This window comes from Muscardinus avellanarius (genome assembly GCF_963383645.1).
Source record: "Muscardinus avellanarius genome assembly, chromosome: 6".
Lineage (NCBI taxonomy): Eukaryota > Metazoa > Chordata > Mammalia > Rodentia > Gliridae > Muscardinus > Muscardinus avellanarius.
In genome coordinates this window covers 84,116,825-84,135,243 of record NC_137791.1, presented here as the reverse complement: position 1 = coordinate 84,135,243, position 18,419 = coordinate 84,116,825, and the positions used below count along the sequence as shown (strand labels likewise).

At 38.8% G+C, this 18,419-nt stretch overlaps 1 protein-coding gene across 1 annotated transcript in view; it reads left to right on the top strand.

Moving 5' to 3' along the window:
* The window catches only part of STAP1 (signal transducing adaptor family member 1), a gene marked incomplete at both ends in the record, with an annotated part of 53,713 nt that overhangs the window by 9,520 nt on the left and 25,774 nt on the right, over positions 1-18,419 (top strand). Inside the window, 3 exons of the mRNA XM_080697237.1 lie at positions 10,544-10,657; positions 13,433-13,489; positions 16,327-16,499. Coding sequence (XP_080553363.1) covers positions 10,544-10,657; positions 13,433-13,489; positions 16,327-16,499 — 344 coding nt within the window. The remainder of the gene's footprint in view (positions 1-10,543; positions 10,658-13,432; positions 13,490-16,326; positions 16,500-18,419) is intronic.

Sequence of the window (18,419 nt, the reverse complement as noted above, 5' to 3'; positions counted from 1 at the left end):
GAGTAATATACTCACAAAACATTTTCTGAGCCAATAACTTGTTTAAATATAAACATTTAGCCGGGCGTGGTGGCGCACGCTTGTAATCCCCGAGCTTGGGAGGCAGAGACAGGAGGATCGCGCAGGTTCGAAGCCAGCCTCACGCGCTGGCTTAGGAGACCCTGTTTCCAAATAAAAGAGTATAAAAAATAGGTCTGTGAGTGTAGCCCGGAGGTAGAAGGGCTTCCAGGAACCCCAGTACCACCAAAAAAAAAAATAAAATAAAATAAAATAAAATAAAAAAATATAAACATTTCACATCATGAATATGGTAGCCCATACTTCTTAGAACATCATTACTAGAATGATCATGTCCAGATCTAAGGAAAGAAACAGAAAAAGAGCCTGTGTGATATATCCCACCTACAGGCATTTCAACACCATTAATGATGAACTTGCCAGAAATTATCAAAAACAAAAACAAATTTAAAGTGGTCATCCTTCACCAGAATTCTGGATAGAATAGACTTATGCAAGGGTCTTGTCCTTTTTTTTATTGGTACATTGCAGTCATACATCTTGATGAAGTTCAGGGTTATAGAGGCATTCAAGCACACAGTACTTTGTGAACCTCCCCCAGTTCCCACCCCTCTCCCTCTTCCTTTCCCTATACACATTCACAAGCTCAACACATTAATTAGCTTTGATAGGTTTGTGCATGTACATGATAACCACTGAGATGTTTCTCTCTCCTTCCTTCCCCTTCCTGCCTCTCTCAGGTTCCCTTCTCCACTCTAGTTAGGTTTCCCCTTTTTTGTCTGGAGTTCCTTCTATGTCCAAATTTCTCCCTAGCTTTTGAATGAGAGAATATCCCACCCTTCACTTTTCTATGACTGACTAATCGCACTTAGCATAATATTCTCCAGTTCATTTCATTTCTCTAAAAATTATATAATTATGACTGAGAAGAATTACACTGTGTTTATATCCCATAATTTTGTAATCCATTCATTTGTTTTGTTTTTTTTTTTTTTTTGGTAGTGCTGGGGTTCCTGGAAGCCCTTCTTCCTCCGGGCTACACTCCCAGACCTATTTTATATTTTTGAAACAGGGTCTCTTACGCCAGCGCGGCTGGCTTCGAACCTGCGTGATCCTCCTGTCTCCGCCTCCCAAGCGCGGGGATTACAAGCGTGCGCCACCACGCCCGGCTATCCATTCATTTGTTGATGAACATTGCAGCTGGTTCCATAGTTTGGCAATTATGAATTGTGCAGCTATAAACAGATACGAAGCCAGGCGTGGTGGCGCACGCTTGTAATCCCAACACTTGGGAGGCTGAGACAGGAGGATCGCACAGGTTCCAAGCCAGCCTCAGCTACTTAGTGAGGCTCTCAGCAAATTAATGAGACCCTGTTTCCAAACAAAATATAAAATAAATCTGGGAGGATAGCCTGGAGGTAGAAAAGCCCCTGAGTTCCACCCCCAGTACCACAAAAAATAAATAAAAAAAAAAACACATAGATATGCATGCATTACTGTGGTAGTCCAGTTTCAATTCTTTAGGAGAGATACCCAGGAGCAGTATAGCTGGATCATATGGTAGGTTCATTCCTATTCTTCTGAGGATCCTCCACACTGTTTTCCAAAGTAGTTGCACTAATTTGCAATCCCACCAATGGTGTATCAGAGTTCCTAATTCTCTACATTATCAGCATTTATTATTGTGTGTGTGCGTGTGTGTGTGTGTGTGTGTGTGTGTGTGTGTGTGTGTGGTGCTGGGGATTGAACTCAGGGGCATTCTAGCTCCTACCTACACCCCCAGCCCAAATTCTTATTCTTTATTTTGAAACAAGGTCTCACTAAGTTGCAGAGGGCCTCACTAATAGCTAAGGCTGTCCAAGAACCATGATCCTCCTGTCTCAACCTCCCAAGTACTGGAATTACAAGCATGTGTCACCATACCTGGCTATGATTGTTCATGTTTGTTTTTGTTTGTTTTTTGGGGTCTGGGGATGGAACCCACAGGCATTCGACCTCTGAGCTATACTCCCTGCCCAATTTTTAATTCTTTATTTTGAAACTGGGTCTCACTGAGTTGCAGAGGGCCTCACTCAGTAGCTGAGACTGTCCGTGAACCACAATCCTCCTGTCTCAGCCTCCCAAATGCTGGAATTACAAGCGTGTGCCACCACGCCCAGCTATTGTTCATGTTTTTAATGACTGCCATTATAATTGGTGGTAGGTGAAATCTCAGGATAGTTTTGATTTGCATCTCTCTGATTGCTAATGATGTTGAACTTTTTTTTCATCTATTTATTGGCCATTTGTATTTCTTTTTTTGTGAAGTGTCTATTTAGTTCACTTGCCTTTTCTTTCTTTTTTTTTTTTTTTTTGGTGGTATTGGGGTTCTTGGAAGCCCTTCCTCCTCCAGGATACACTCCCAGACCTATTTTATACTTTTTATTTGGAAATAGGGTCTCTTAAACCAGCACAGCTGGCTTCGAACCTCTGAGATCTTCCTGTCTCCACCTCCCAAGCATGGAGATTACAAACGTGCGCCACCACACCAGGCCATTTGCCCATTTTTTGATTATCTTATTTTTGTTTGTTTGTTTGTTTGCTTTTTTTTTTTTTGCAGGTCTGGGGATGGAACCCAGGGACATTTAACCACTGAGCTACACCCCCTGCCCTAATTTTTATTCTTAATTTGAAACAGGGTCTCACTCACTAAGTTGCAGAGAGCCTCACTAAGTAGCTGAGTCTGTCCGCGAACCATCATCCTCCAGTCTCAGCCTCCCAAAATGCTGGGATTACAAGCGTGCGCCACCACGCTCAGCTTCTTATTTGTTGTTTTGGTGGTGAGTTTTTTCAAAGTTACAAAAAACTTTGAGTTCTTTGAAAATCCTAGATGTTAGTCCTCTATTAGACGAGGAGCTGGCAAAAAACTTCTTTCATTCTGTTGGTTCTCTTTTGAGGTTCTTTATGGTTTCTTTTACTGCACAGAAGCTCTTCAGTTTAATGTAATACCATATATTGATCCTCCTTTTAATTTATTTGTCTTTGGGGTCTTGTTGAGAAAGTTGTTTGTTTTTGCAGTACTGAGGATGGAACCTATGGGCATTCTACCTCCAAGCTACCCCCTCAGCTCTATTTTTTATTCTTTATTTTGAAACAGGGTCTCTCTGAGTTGCAAAGAATCTCACTAAATATCTGAGGCTGTCTTCAAACCATGATCCTCCTGTCTCAGCCCCCAAATGCTGGGATTACAAGCATGCACCACCATGGCCAAACTGAGAAATATTTTTTATATGCGCCTGTGTGTTGAAGTGTTGGACCTATGCCCTCTTTAAAAAGCTGGAAGGTCTCTCATCTGATTTCCAAATCTTTCATCCATATTGAATTGACTCTTGTGTCGGGTGAGAGAGTGAAATTTATTTCCATTTTTCTGCATATGGTTAACCAGTTTTGCCAATACCATTTGTTGAAGAGGCTATCTTTTTTCCTAGTATAAATTTTTTGGCCCCTTTGTCAAAAATCCATTGGCTGTAAGTGTGTGGTTTGTTTCTGAATCTTCTATTCTGCTCCCTTTGTCTATGTGTCTGCTTTTGTGCCAATACCATGCTTTTTTTGTATTACTATGACTTTGTAGTATAGTTTGAGGCCAGGTATTGTGATGCCTCCTGCATGGTGCTAAGAACTGTTTTGGCTATTCTGTGTTTTTTGTTGTTCCAAATGAATTTAAGAACTGATTTTTCTATATCTGTGAAGAATGACCATTGTTTTCTAATGGGGATTGTGTTGAATCTATACATCACTTTTGAAAGAATGGCCATTTTGATCATATCTGTTATTCTAATCCACAAGCATGGAAAATCCTTCCACCTTCTAAGATCTTCAGTTTCTTTAACATTTTATAATTTTCACTGTAGAGTTCTTTTACCTACTTGTTAAATTTATTCCTAGGAATTGTTTTTGATGCTATTGTAAATGGAAATGTTTTCTAGATTTATTTTTTGGTGGATTTATGGTTGGAATATAGAAAATATTGTGGTTTTTTTAGATTGATTTTGTATCCAGACACATTGCTGAATTTGTTGATCAGTTCTAAAAGTCTTTGTTTGAGTTTGTTGGGTCTTCTAAGTATAATATCGTGTCATTAGCAAATAGAAATAGTTCCAGTTCTTCTTTTCCTATTTGTGTTTTTTGGATTTCCTCCTTTTGCCGTATTTCTTTGTCCAGAGTCTTGAGTGCTATATTGAAAAGGAGTGGTGACAGTGGGAATCCTACAAGGGTCTTTTCAAATGCCATAATAAATTTTTAAAAACCAAATTCTCTGTTGTGTATTCCAATTCCCACTGATATTACTAACCCTGGTTTAAAACTTTTGTCTATATGCACAACTAAATAAGAGGCTAACAGATATTGCTCACTTACTCCATGGTAAGAGGCAATGCAGCTTGGTGACCAGAAGCCTGATGTGTACAGACATATCATCTGACTTGCTGCTGTTAACCATGGGATCTTGGGCTAATTACCTTTCTCAGTGTATTACAGAGGGAACTAGTAGAAAAAATGATGACATTTCAAATTGAGACACTTGGAGAAAATCTAATAAACTTTTTAAAAGTTGTCAAAGCAGAGGGAAGAGTAGGAAAATCTCAAAGGGTAATATGGAAGCCTGGGGCTAAGTATAATGCCTTGTTATCATGCCTAGGAATAAAAAGGAGTAGGAAATATCATACATGGATTGTGATCTTTGATTGATGAAGCAACTCCACAGGGTAACAAATGCCCAAACTTACTCTCTTCTCTCCTCTGACCTGCCAGTATTCTTCATGGGTCAACCCAGCAAGAAGTCAAAGGGTAAATAGGAAGTCCTTGATATTGTCCTTGTAGTCCCTCTCCAAGTGCAGAATGCTGGCTGCTGAAAGGACAAAAACAGACAGGTAGATATTTCCAACACTCTCAATATCTCCAGATTTAGAATCAAACTTATAGCCCATCTCATAAGGCTATCAAAAAAGTTAAATGAACTGGGCGTGGTGGCGCATGCTTATAATCTTCGCGCTTGGGAGGTGGAGACAGGAGAATCACGCAGGCTCTAAGTCAGCCTCACTGGCTTAAGAGACCCTGTTTCCAAATAAAAACAAAAATAGGTCTGGGAGTGTAGCCCAGAGGTAGAAGGGCTTCCAGGAACCCTAGTACCACCAAAAAAAAAAAAAAGTTAAATTAGCTGAGTGTGGTGGCGCACGCTTGTAATCCCAGCATTTGGGAGACTGAGACCCTGTTTCAAAATAAAAAATAGGGCAGGGGGTGTAGCTTGGAGGTAGAATGGCCCTGGGTTCCATCCCCAGTACCACACACACAAAAAAAAAGTTAAATGAGATAAGACCTGTAGAGAGTTAAGAGAGTAGATGGCACATAGTAAGCACACAAGCATGCGTATATATGTATTCAGTACTGGGGATTGAAGTACTCAGGGGCATTCTTTTAAGCTACATCCCCAGCACTTTTTGCTTTATATTTTTCATAGTCAGATAGCTAATAAAAGGGGTACAACCCAGATCTTGTTTGTGAGCCATCCTTCTGAACCTCCATGCTACAAAGAGGTTATTAGGACAAAATATTGCAGAAATATCCATCTGTAAATTTTAATAAAAGAATATGTAGACTTTTGGAAAAGTTTTTTTTTTTTGTAATGATAATCTCGAGAGAAAGCAGTGGGGCAGACTAGGTGAGAACTATGGGTATTTATTTAGCCTATAATAGGTCAGAATTGAAGGCTGCCTTTACATAGCTAAAAAGCTGTCAGAAATTAATGTGAAAGAGTCATGGAATTTGTTTGGTATTATTCTAGTTAAAGGTACTAGGGACTAAGACATGGAAATTACTACAGAAAAACTGTGGCTCAAAACAGGAAAAGAAAAACACCTGCTAGTAGGCAAAATGCTTAGGAGGCAGAAGTTCTGTGTGGTTAAAGATGAAGGACTATGTGGAGAGATACCCTGGAGTAAATTCAGCAGGGTTAGACAAAATGACCTTTAAGTCTCTTTACAACACAATTAAAAACAGAAACTAGAACTTCCTTTCTTCTAATCAATGGATCCGTGTTCTATCTAACTGTAACACCTCTTCCTTTGTTGCTTCCTCTTGGTTGCCGCAAAACTCACTGATCTTGATCTAGACAGTTCATTAAAAAAAAAAAGATTTGTGTTTAATTTTAAATTTTGTCTTCCTTCCTTGGCACCTCTCCTTTTATTTTTAATTCTTATTTTTTCATTGAAAATAAATAGACCAAGCCAGGCGGGATGATACATACCTGTAAATCTTGTACTTGGGAGGCTGAGACAGAAGGATCACAAGTTGAGGCAAGCCTCAGAAACTTAGTGAGACCCTATTTCAAAATAAAAAGGGCTAGGGATGTAGTTCAGAGGTAGATGGCCCCTAGGTTGACTCCTCACTACTATAATTTTTTTAATTGAAAATAAATAGCCGGGCGTGGTGGCGCACGCTTGTAATCCCTGCGCTTGGGAGGCTGAGACAGGAGGATCGCACAGGTTCGAAGCCAGCCTCGGCTACTTAGTGAGACCCTGTTTCCAAATAAAATATAAAATAGATCTGGGAGTATAGCCCGGAGGTAGAAAGCTCTGTACCCCTAGTACCACCAGAAAAAAAAAAAGAAAAAAAAAGAAAATAAATATAGCAACAAAACTTACCTAATCAATATAGAAATGATTCTGAAAAAGATTTAACTATTTTTATACCCTGCTTTATTTGAAAATATAAAATGAGACTTATAAGAATACAGTAAAATAAATTATGTTAGAAAGAACTAACAGAGAGCTGAGCATGGTGGCGCACACTTGTAATACTAGCATTTGGGAGGCTGAGACAGAAAAATTACGGTTTGCAGCCAGCCTCAGCTACTTAGGGAGGCCCTTTGCAACTCAGTGAGACCCTGTTTCAAAATATGGAAAAAAACAGGCATGGTGGCGCACACTTGTAATCCCCGAGCTTGGGAGACGGAGACAGGACGATCACGCAGGTTCAAAACCAGCCTCGCTGGCTTAAGAGACCCCGTTTCTAAATTTTAAAAAATGTAAAAATATAGCCGGACGTGGTGGTGCACGCTTGTAATCCCCGCGCTTGGGAGGCTGAGATAGGAGGATGCACAGGTTCGAAGCCAGCCTCAGCTACTTAGTGGGGCTCTCAGCAACTTAGTGAGACCCTGTTTCCAAATAAAATATAGAATAGGTCTGGGAGTATAGCCCGGAGGTAGAAAGCCTCTGGGTTCCACCCCCAGTACCACCAAAAAAAAAATAAAATAAAATAAAATAAAAAATAAAAATAGGTCTGGGAGTGTATCCCAGAGGTAGAAAGGTTCTAACCCAGAGGTAGAAGGGTTCTATCCCCAGTACCACCACCACAAAACAAAACAAAACAAAACAACAACAACAAAAAAAAAACAACAACAACAACAACATACATATATATGTGTATATATACATACATATGTGTGTGTGTGTGTGTGTGTGTGTGTATATATATATGTATATATATATATGGCTGGGGGTGTAGCTCAGACGTAGAATGCCCCTGGGTTCCATCCTCAGTATTGAAAAAAAAAAAGTAGATATAACTAAGAGAGAACTAAAAAGAGATAAAAAAAAAAAATAAAGAAGTCGCCGGGCACAATGGCACACGCTTGTAATCCCCATGCTTGGGAGGCAGAAACAGGAGGATCGCGCAGGTTCGAATCCAGCTGCGCTGGCTTGAGGCCCTATTTCCAAATAAAAATATAAAAATAGGTCTGGGAGTATAGCCCAGAGGTAGAAGGGCTTCCAGGAACCCTAGTACCACAAAAATAAAATAAAAAATAAAGTAAAATAAAATAAAAATAGAAAGAAAGAAGTCAAGAATGAGGCTAATTTAGCAAAACAAACACACAAAACATAAAAACTCTTCTATAGGTGGTTCTTTCTAAAGACTAGACGTTAAGTAAGTCTGGCCTGGTGCATACACATGAATCCACATTATTATTATTATTATTATTTTTTATTTTTTTTTGGGGGGTACTGGGGTTCCTGGAAGCCCTTCTACCTCCGGGCTACACTCCCAGACCTATTTTATATTTTTGAAACAGGGTCTCTTACGCCAGCGCGGCTGGCTTCGAACCTGCGCGATCCTCCTGTCTCCGCCTCCCAAGCGCGGGGATTACAAGCGTGTGCCACCACGCCCGGCGCGAATCCACATTATTTATTTCACTTGAATAAGATAGGAAATATTTTTTTACTATGATCCTCATAAACAGTGGTGTGTGGTAAACATTGTAAAATGACTTTCTGGCAAACTCTACCTATGAATATACTTACACAAAATCATTACAGGTACTACTGGCATAAAAAATGTATAGCACAAGTACACAACTAGAAAATACACAATACTTTTTATTGTAACTTCCATATAGCAGTTGATTCTGACACAATGCCTTTCTTGATTTTTGCTGAATCAACTTCTTTCTTAGTGTGTGTGTGTGTGTGTGTCTGTGTGTGTGTATTTTTTTTGTGTGTGTGTATAGGGGACCCTGGGAATTGAATCCAGTGGTATTTTACCTTTGAGCTACTCCCCAGCCCAATTTTATTTTTTATTTGGAAACAAGGTCTCACTAAATTGCTGAGAGCCTCACTAAATTGCTGAGGTTGGTAGCTCAAACCTGTGATCCTCCTGTCTCAGTCTCCCAAGTACTGTGATTACAGGTATGTGCCACCATGCCCAGCTTTGAATCAACTTCTTTAGTGAATTACATAATAATTTTTTTTAATTTAAAAGGATTATTTTGTTAATTTTGTCTCTATTTAGAAATTTAGTCTGCATTATTAGCATTTTCTCCCTTTCTTCTTCCTTCCTTTCTTTCTTTCTTTCTTTCTTTCTTTTCTTTTTTCTTTTCTTTTCTTTGTAGTGCTAGCGATTGAACCCAGGAGGTTTCTATATCTAAGTGACACACCCAGCCCATTTTATTTTTTATTTGAATCAGGGTATCAAGTTCCCAGGCTGGTCTAAAACCTAAAATCCTCCTATCTTAACCTCCCAAGTACTGGGATTACAGGCCTCTACCATAATACCTAGCTTCTCCTTTACTTACTGGGGACTAGAAATCAGTGAGCCTTGGGCCAAATTTGGCTTGTGTATTTGTTTTATACAGTCTGAACCAAGAATAGTTTATTACATTTTTAAAGTGTTTTAGAGAAACTGGGTGTGGTGGTGTATCCCTATGATCCCAGTACTTGAGAGACAGAAGGATTGCATGTTTGAGACTAGCCTTAGAAACTTAGTGGGACTCTCAGAAACCTAAGAAGGCCTAATTTCAAAAAGAAGAAAATTAGCAGTGGGTATAACTCAGAGGTAGAATGCCCCACATTCAACTTCAGGTACCACCAATAAAAGGGTGGCTGGGGTATAGCTCAGAGGTAGAATGCTCTGGATTATAGCCCCAGTACCAAACAAACAAACAACAACAACAAGAAAAACAGTGCTGTAGAGAAAAAGTGAGGACGGGCTAAATGTGTGATGTGTGCACATATGCCTCTATCATCTTGTACCCCATTAAGATGGATGACTACAGTGCACCAATAAAAAAAAATTTAAAAAGAATATGCAACCGGAACCATATGTATGTCTAAAGTATTTACTATTTGGCCTTTTGCAGAAACAACAAAAAAGTGCTGTCCTTAGGATAATCAACAAAACAATAAATCAAGCCCTGATTTGTAAGGGGTTTACAAGTTCTATGGTATAAATACTGTTGTAGAAGGCTGATTTTAGCCTATTCGTTTGACCTCACTGAATGTGGAATTGTGAAGAAAAGAATGTAGCACCATCATATAGTATTTTTCATTACACAGAACAAAGATGTTAATAACTCCAATGCATAGAGAACAGTAGAATGCAGCAATACAATTAAAAAGAGGCCAGGTGTGGTGGTGCATGCTTGTAATACTAGTGCTTGGGAGGCTGAGACAGGAGGATCACACAGGTTCAAAGCCAGCTTCAGCTACTTAGTGAGGCTCTCAGCAACTCAGTGAGACCCTGTTTCCAAATAAAGTATAAAGTAGGTCTGGGAGTGTAGCTCACAGGTAGAAAGCCCCTGGGTTCCATTCTCAGTAACACACACACACACACACACACACACACACACACACACACACAAACACACACATACACATACACACACAGAAAGAAGACATTATGAGTTTTAATTAAAATATTGCTGTTAATATAATTTATTTATGGCAATATTTATGTGACTTAATTCCTAATAATGGTTGACTTAAAAACTCACTTGCAAAATCCATAAAAATTTAATTGACTTTTGCAAACCTGTATGAGTCAGATCTAGCACACAAGCACTTAATACATTTCCAGATATCCTCTGAGTTGGGAAAACCAGGTTATCATGTAAGGTAATAACTAGTTGAAAAGAAAATATTATTTCCTCCTCCTACAATAAATGTGTATTACTTATGAACTAATTTAATGAAATTTTAATGAGATTTTATCTTTGCAGTATGTTGACAAACTAGACATAATAGACCTTACATCCCTTACTGATCATAATTCAACTGAAAAGAACTGTGCAGAATTCACCCTCATTTTGCCAAAAGAGGAAGTTCAACTGAAGGTGAGTGAGGAGAAATAGTAGTCTGTAGAATTGTGGTTGCAAATTGCATTCACTCCTTAATACCTAGTGGCTGAAATAAAGAGGAATGACAATAGGGGCTGAATCATAAGCTTTGTTAATAGTTCTTGCTCTTTGCCAAGAATTATAGTTTTATGAGCTAGATTTTAGAAGAACATAATTTATTTAGTATACAAGTACAATGAAACCTTATACTTCTGTCCTCTGATGAAGTCAGGGATCTCACCTGGTGTTTTTAAAAAGTTGTTATTGAATCAACAAAGAGAACTAATAAACATTCAAACCACAGCTACACCAGTAACATAAAAAAGAACAACTTGGAATTGAGTAAGATATAATTGGACACATTGCCAGGAGACTTCTGGTTGACCTTGAAAGCACTAGTCTTTCAACTTTAGCATAATACACCTGATGCTCATACCCGTAATACTAGTACTTGAAAGGATGAGAAAGGAGGACCTCATGTTCAAGACTCTTTCAAAATAAAAGGGAGTGGAGCTCAGAGGTAGAATACTCCTGGGCTCAATCCTCAGTATGATAAAAAAACAAAGAAAAAAAAGAAAGAGGAAGGAAGGAAGGAAGGAAGGAAGGAAGGAAGGAAGGAAGGAAGGAAGGAAGGAAGGAAGGAAAAAAAGAAAGAGATGCAAGTGAAACAAAAACACTTTAGCATACTAAGAATCACCTGAGCCAGGAACAGTAAGACAGGACTGGGGATGGACTTCAGATGTAGAATTCCCCTGGGTTCAACCCCTAGTACAAATTTTAAAAAAGAGAAAAAGAGGAGGGGGGGAAGAGTCAGTCAGATAACAATTTAGTTTCAGTTCTGTGATGAGCAACTTTAGTATGAGTGACTTCATTTTGACTTTTAATCTAATCTCTTGGGGGCTCAGTGCAGGACTATAATCCAAACAATGACCTATAATGTTAACTTAATGAGATTAAATAAAGTATTACCTGTGAAGTAGTAGTTAGAACAGTAGCTGCCATTATGAGTATTCAAAAGATGTTGGCTGATTTTTTTGTTATTAGTAGCAATAGTAGTAGTATTTAGAGGTAAGAACTAAAAGTTCACATCTTAGTTGCCCCAAACTTTATGTTCATCAATGTAAAATAGCAACAGAGAAACTCTTGTTACACTCTGAGGCTGTCCTCAAACCTGCGATCCTCTTGCCTCAAACTTCCAAAAAGTGAGATTACAGGCATGGGCCACTGGTGATGCCCAACAATCTTGCTGCTTTTTTATTTTTAAAATATGTTTTTAACATTTTTTATTGGTGCATTGTATTTATATATCTTAATGGTACAAGATGGTAGAGGCCACATGCACACATCACTTATTTAGCCCTTCCACAATTCCTACCCCATCCCCTCCTCCTTCCCCCGACTTGACTTTGATATATTTATGAATGTATGTCATGTACACTAGGTAATTTCCCTCTTTCCCCCTCCTATGCCTCTCAATTAGGTTGCCTTGTTTGCTTATCTATGTATCCTCCTTCTTCATCTAGGGTTCTTCCTATGACCTCTTTTTTCCCTAGCTTCCACATATTAGGAAGAACATCTAATTTTTTACTTTTTGTGACTGACTAATCTCACTTAGTATAATGTTCTCCAGTTCCATCCATTTCCTCAACAATGATATGATTTTGTTCTTTATGGCTGTGTAAAATTCCACTATGTACATATCCCATAGTTTTGCAATCCATTCATCTGTTAATGGACATCGTGGCTGGTTCCATAGTTTGGCAATTGTGAATTTTGGTATTGGAAATAGAACCCAGAGGCATTTGCCTCTGACCTACACTTCAAGCTTTATTTTTTATTTAGAAATAGGGCATTGTTACCGGGCATGGTGACGCACGCTTGTAATCCCAGCATTCGGGAGGCTGAGACTGATGGATCACAGTTCGCGGACAGCCTCAGCTACTTAGTGAGGCCCTCTGCAACTCAGTGAGACCCTGTTTCAAAATAAAGAATAAAAAATAGGGCAGGGGGTGTAGCTGGGAGGTCAAATGCCTCTGGGTTCCATCCCCAAACCTGCAAAAAAAAAAAAAAAAAAAAAAAGGGCACTGTTAAGTTGCTGAATCTGTGATCTGAACCTGTTATCCTCTTGTCTCAGCCTCCCAAGTTTTAGGATTACAGATTTGTACCACCATGACCTGTCTATCTTATCTTTTTAACCTACAGATTCTTTGTATATTCTGACATGTGTAGCTTACATAGAAACTTCTGAAATAATTATGATTTCTTTCTTATTCATTTAGATTTATAAAATTCTGAGCTGGATTTTATGAACAATACAGAGAACATAAAAGGGAGAAATTGTGCAGCTATGAACATAGATATGCATGCATTAGTTTGGTAGTATGGTTTCCATTCTGTTGGGTAGATACCCAGAATTGGTATTGCTGAATCATATGGTAGGTTCATTCCCATCCTTCTGAGAATCCTCCATATTGTTTTCTAAAGTGGTGGCACTAATTTACAATCCCACTAGCAATGTATTAGAGTTCCCATTTCTCAACCTCGTTGCCAGCATTTTTTGTTGTTTGTGTTTTTAATTATTGCCATTCTAATTGGGGGTAGGTGAAATCTAGAGTAGTTTAATCTTGCTGTTTTGATGGCTTACATTATTTTATAAAATAATCATATGAAATTTTAAAATTATTTTGGTGTTAACAAAAGTATTAATGCTCATAGCTACTCATGTGTTTCCTTCTTTGTCTTTATTTGCTTTGTTTTGTTTTTTTTCTTTAGACAGAGAACACAGAAAGTGGGGAAGAATGGAGAGGCTTTATTCTTACAGTAACAGAGGTAGGAAGGTTATTACTTTTGATAAATTAATCAGCAAATATTTGCAAACACCTACTATAAACCATGCAGCGTGGAAGTGGCTGAACATAGAGCAATTGAAAAATATAGATCTAAGCTCTTGCACTTGTTCCTGAAATGTTTATTTTTATCCGGTGGGCAAAGAGGGAGAAAGAAAATAAACAAGTAAATAAACAAAATCATTTCACATTATATGATAATTGTTATAAAGAAAATAAACTGGACAATATACTAGTGAGAAACAGATGGCCAGAGAGAGATCTACTTTTTCCATCTTATCTTTTTTTAAATTTTTGATATTGGAAATTAAACCCAGAGGCATTTGCCTCTGACCTACACTTCAAGCCTTATTTTTTATTTAGAAATAGGGCATTGTTGCCAGGCATGGTGGCACACGCTTGCAATCCCAGCACTGGGGAGGCTGAGACCAGAGGATCGCAGTTCGCGGACAGCCTCAGCTACTTAGTGAGGCCCTCTGCAACTAAGTGAGACCCTGTTTCAAAACAAAGAATAAAAAATAGGGCAGGGGGTGTAGCTGGGAGGTCAAATGCCTCTGGGTTCCATCCCCAAACCTGCAAAAAAAAAAAGAAAGAAAGAAATAGGGCATTGTTAAGTTGCTGAATCTATGATCTGAACCTGTGATCCTCCTGTCTCAGCCTCCCAAGTTTTAGGATTACAGATTTGCACCACCATGCCCTGTCTATCTTATCTCTTTAACCTACAGGTTCTTTGTATATTCTGACATGTGTAGCTTACATAGAAACTTCTAAAATAATTATGATTTCTTTCTTATTCATTTAGATTTATAAAATTCTGAGCTGGATTTTATGAACAATACAGAGAACATAAAAGGGAGAAATAATTAAAATTAAAACTTACCTGTAAACATTTGTGTAAACTGGGCATGGTGGTGTGTGCCTATAAAACAGTACTTAGAAGGTTGAGACGGGAGGATCACAGGTTGAAGGACAACCTCAACAATGTAGGGGGACTCTCAGCAACCTAGCAGAGACCTTTTGTCAAAATAAAAAGTAAAAAGGAGTTGGGGCTATAATTTGGAGGTAGAATACTCCTGGGTTCAATCTCCAGTACCACCACCAAAAAGCATACAAATAAACAAACCTACAAAAAGATTGTTTAGTGAGTCTTAAGGGATACTTATCTGTTCAATTGGGTGACATCTTATCAGAGGCAAATAGTAAGATCTTCTGTGTAGGGTTAACTGTTACAGCAAGATAACTACCATTAAATTGAGTAAGCCACTGTAACATGTGTCTTGGAAACACAAGATACTTTAATAATCAGCCACCACCCCACTAGCACCATGCTCTTTAAGACTTATTAAAAAGATAGAAATACAAGCTGGGCATGGTGGCGCACGCTTGTAATCCCTGTGCTTGGGAGGCTGAGACAGGAGGATCACGCAGGTTTGAAGCCAGCCTCAGCTACTTACTGAGGCTCTCAGCAACTTAGTGAGACCCTGTTTCCAAATAAAACATAAAATAGGTCTGGGAGTATAGCCTGGAGGTAGAAAGCCCCTGGGTTCCACTCCTAGTACCACACACACACAAAAAAGATAGAAATACAGAAGACAGTCACAGCCCCATGCCATTCAGGAGTGGCATGGGGGTGTGTAGCTTGAACAAATTCACTGAAGTACAAAACACAGCCTTTTAATAGACATGACCTCCTCCATCTTGTTCTCTCCTATATAACTATGACATAGGTAAAGTCCTTTTAAAGTCCCTCCTCTTAATTTTCCCACCGAACTCTTAGTTTACGCACAGGTTTCTCCTTTCCCAAAGGCGACCCCCTCCTCCCATCCTAACTAAATTATCCCATTATTATGTAAGCCTGCCTTTAGAATGAGGAAGTCCTAGCTCCCCTTCTCTCTCCACTTGTTAATTACTTTTAGCTAGGTTAATTGACATTATAATAGTTGCCTGCCTCTTGGAAGAAACCAAGTCCTTCCCCTGGTCTGCCCTTTTCTTTTACAAAATGATATTTGAAGTATATTTATTAATAACCAGAGCTTTCTCAAATCTTCCTAGGCCATTCCCAATACTGGTACAACAACAAAGCCAACGAAAAGAAATATCTTTCTTATTTTTGTACTAGGAATTGATCCCAGGGACATTTACCTCTGAGAAATATCTCCAGCCATTTTTACTTTTTTTTTTGAAACAGGGTCTCACTAATTTGCTGAGGCTGGCCTGAAACCTGCGTGATCCTCCTGTCTCAGCCTCCCAAGCACTGGGGTTACAGACATGGGCCACTGTGTCTGGTTAATATAAATATCTTAATTCCAACATATGACTGAATATTTGAAACACACACACAAACGTACTGCAATATAGACTTCTGATTGATGAGTCTCTGTATCTAATAGATGGTTCCATTTAAATCCTATATTGCAATGATGAGGTCAAACTTATCCCAAGCTTACTTGTGAAAGAAGTTTAACAGCACTTGCTGGTGCACTTAAACTTCCTTGTACTGGTGAACTACTCTGCTCAAGATAAAAATGGAAAGGTTTAATGTTACTTAATTTAATTTATAGTACAAGCTAGGTATATTTTGCTGTGGGAACAGATTAAACAGAAGAGTTCTTGGGAGATGGTTGGCACCCTGTGCAGGTTCTAGTTGGTTTAGAGGCAATTCTGAGACATCCTAGATCAAGATTTTCTATTCCTGATTCTACCCACCAATGTCCATCAGGTAACTAACCCTCCTTAGGACCACAATGAGATCATCTTTACTGAGATCAGCGTGTTATTTAGCTGTCTTTTTAGTCTACCTTCTGTTCTAATTGTTTTCAGCTCTCAGTTCCCCAACATGTACAACTTCTACCTGGGCAAGTAATTAGACTGCATGAAGTCCTAGAGAAAGAAAAGAAAAGGAGGACTGAGACAGAGCAGCTACCAAATATGTCTGTGGAAAAAGAGAAGGAACCAGTTGAAGGTTGTGTGGAAGTACTGAACCCTATGCCAGTGTAAGTGTGCCCTGAACTTCAGTTTATTTGTTCATTTGTTAAAACTAATTTGTACTTATCAAAGAGAGCTAACCAGTTGGTCTTATTAAACCAGGGACAACAAAAAGCCTTGGAGATAAGCTTCTTGTCTCTGAGTACCTGCCACATTTCCTCCTGTATGTCAACATAATGCAGATCTGAATCAGCTCTCTCACCACACAAGAAATCCCCTCTGCCCATACCTTTGAACCAAACACATATTCTTTCTGGAGCTCAAATCTAAGTAAAAGTTCCTATGAAGAAGGAAGGAAAAGATATTTCTTCATCAAACAACTCTATAATTGACTTGTTTTCTATCACAAATCAGGCCAAGGAATTTTTTTTTTTTTTCGGTACTGGGGATGGAACCCAGAGGCATTCTATCTCTGAGCAACACCCCCAGCCCTATTTCTCTTCTTCTTTTTTTTTTTTTGTGGGTCTGGGGATGGAACCGAGGGACATTTGACCTCCGAGCTACAGCCCCTGCCCTATTTTTTACTCTTTATTTTGAAACCGGGTCTCACTGAGTTGCAAAGGGCCTCACTAAGTAGCAGAGGCTGGCTTCAAACCTGAGCAATCCTCTTGTCTCAGCCTCCCAATGCTGGCCAAGGAATTTTAAGTACTTGAAATATTCTATTCAATTGGCTAAAGTACAAGTCATTGAGTTTTTGCTTCGAGGAAGGTCTGTGTAAAGTATGTAAGGTGCTATTGGTAAAAAGAAGCACAAGACATGCTGAATTCAGCAACATCCTACATTCAGCTCTCATGTTGTTGAAAATGTTTCCTCTTGGAATCTTTCTGGCTTGACAAATTTTGTTGTGGTACTATCATTGACTTCAAGTTTTGATGCATAGTCTATTTGTGGTCTGATCAACCATCACTTTTATCTGAAGACTGTTGATGGACTAACAGGTTAAATCACAGAGACTGCTTCTTTTCCTTTATTCCTCAATAAAACAAATAATATATTTATTACAGATAAAGACAAGATTAAAATCATCCCTAGTCCCACCACTCAAAAGTATTTACTGTTAACATTTTTGGTATGTTGTATGTCCTACAAGATTTTTTCTATATCTCATTGACTACAATATATAAAAACAGCCAGTGCTTTTTAAAAATTTTGTGTATAAAAATAGCACCAAAGCCATATTACACAAAAATAAATTAAGTACAACCTTAGTATAAACCAAAGAGCAAACCAAAAGAAGTGGTACATGCTTATAATCTCATTACCTGCGAGGCTGAGATAGGAGTATCTCAGACTTGAGATCAGCCTCAACAATTTAGTGAGAGCATGCTTCAAAATAAAAAACAAAAAAGACTGGTGATGTAGCTTAGAGGTATAATAACCCTGGGTTTAATCCCAAGTATAAAAAAGGGGGGTACGGGGAATAGAAGAATTCTACCCAAGGTAGACTTCCCTTGGGTTCAATCCCCAGTACCCCAAACAAAAACCCAAAAGAACAAAGAGCAAACAAGAGAAGCAGTTGTAGGACTTTTGCACCCTGAAAGAAAACCATCAACAAATATTCATCCAAGATCCTGTTTGTTACCTGAGACTGGGGATACACTGTTAATTGTTCCTCAGATTTTTAAATGGTAATTAATAGTGATTATATACTGATGCACAGATAATTTTTAGGTCCTCTTTGTTTAAAGAGGCTTTGGGGGAATGAGGGAAGGAGGACCTTGCCATCAGCCTACTATAGTGGTACAGACTTATAATAATATGCCGGCGTCCAGCCCTAGCAAGAGTCGGGGGTCCGCGAGTGATGGAGTAAGGAGTCGGCGAAGTTCGGCGGAGAAACAGCACACAGACGCAATGGAGAGTGAAACTGCTCTCTTTAATTTACATTTTTGCTCTCTCTACTTTCGGTTTTGGCAAGCATTTTATACTTT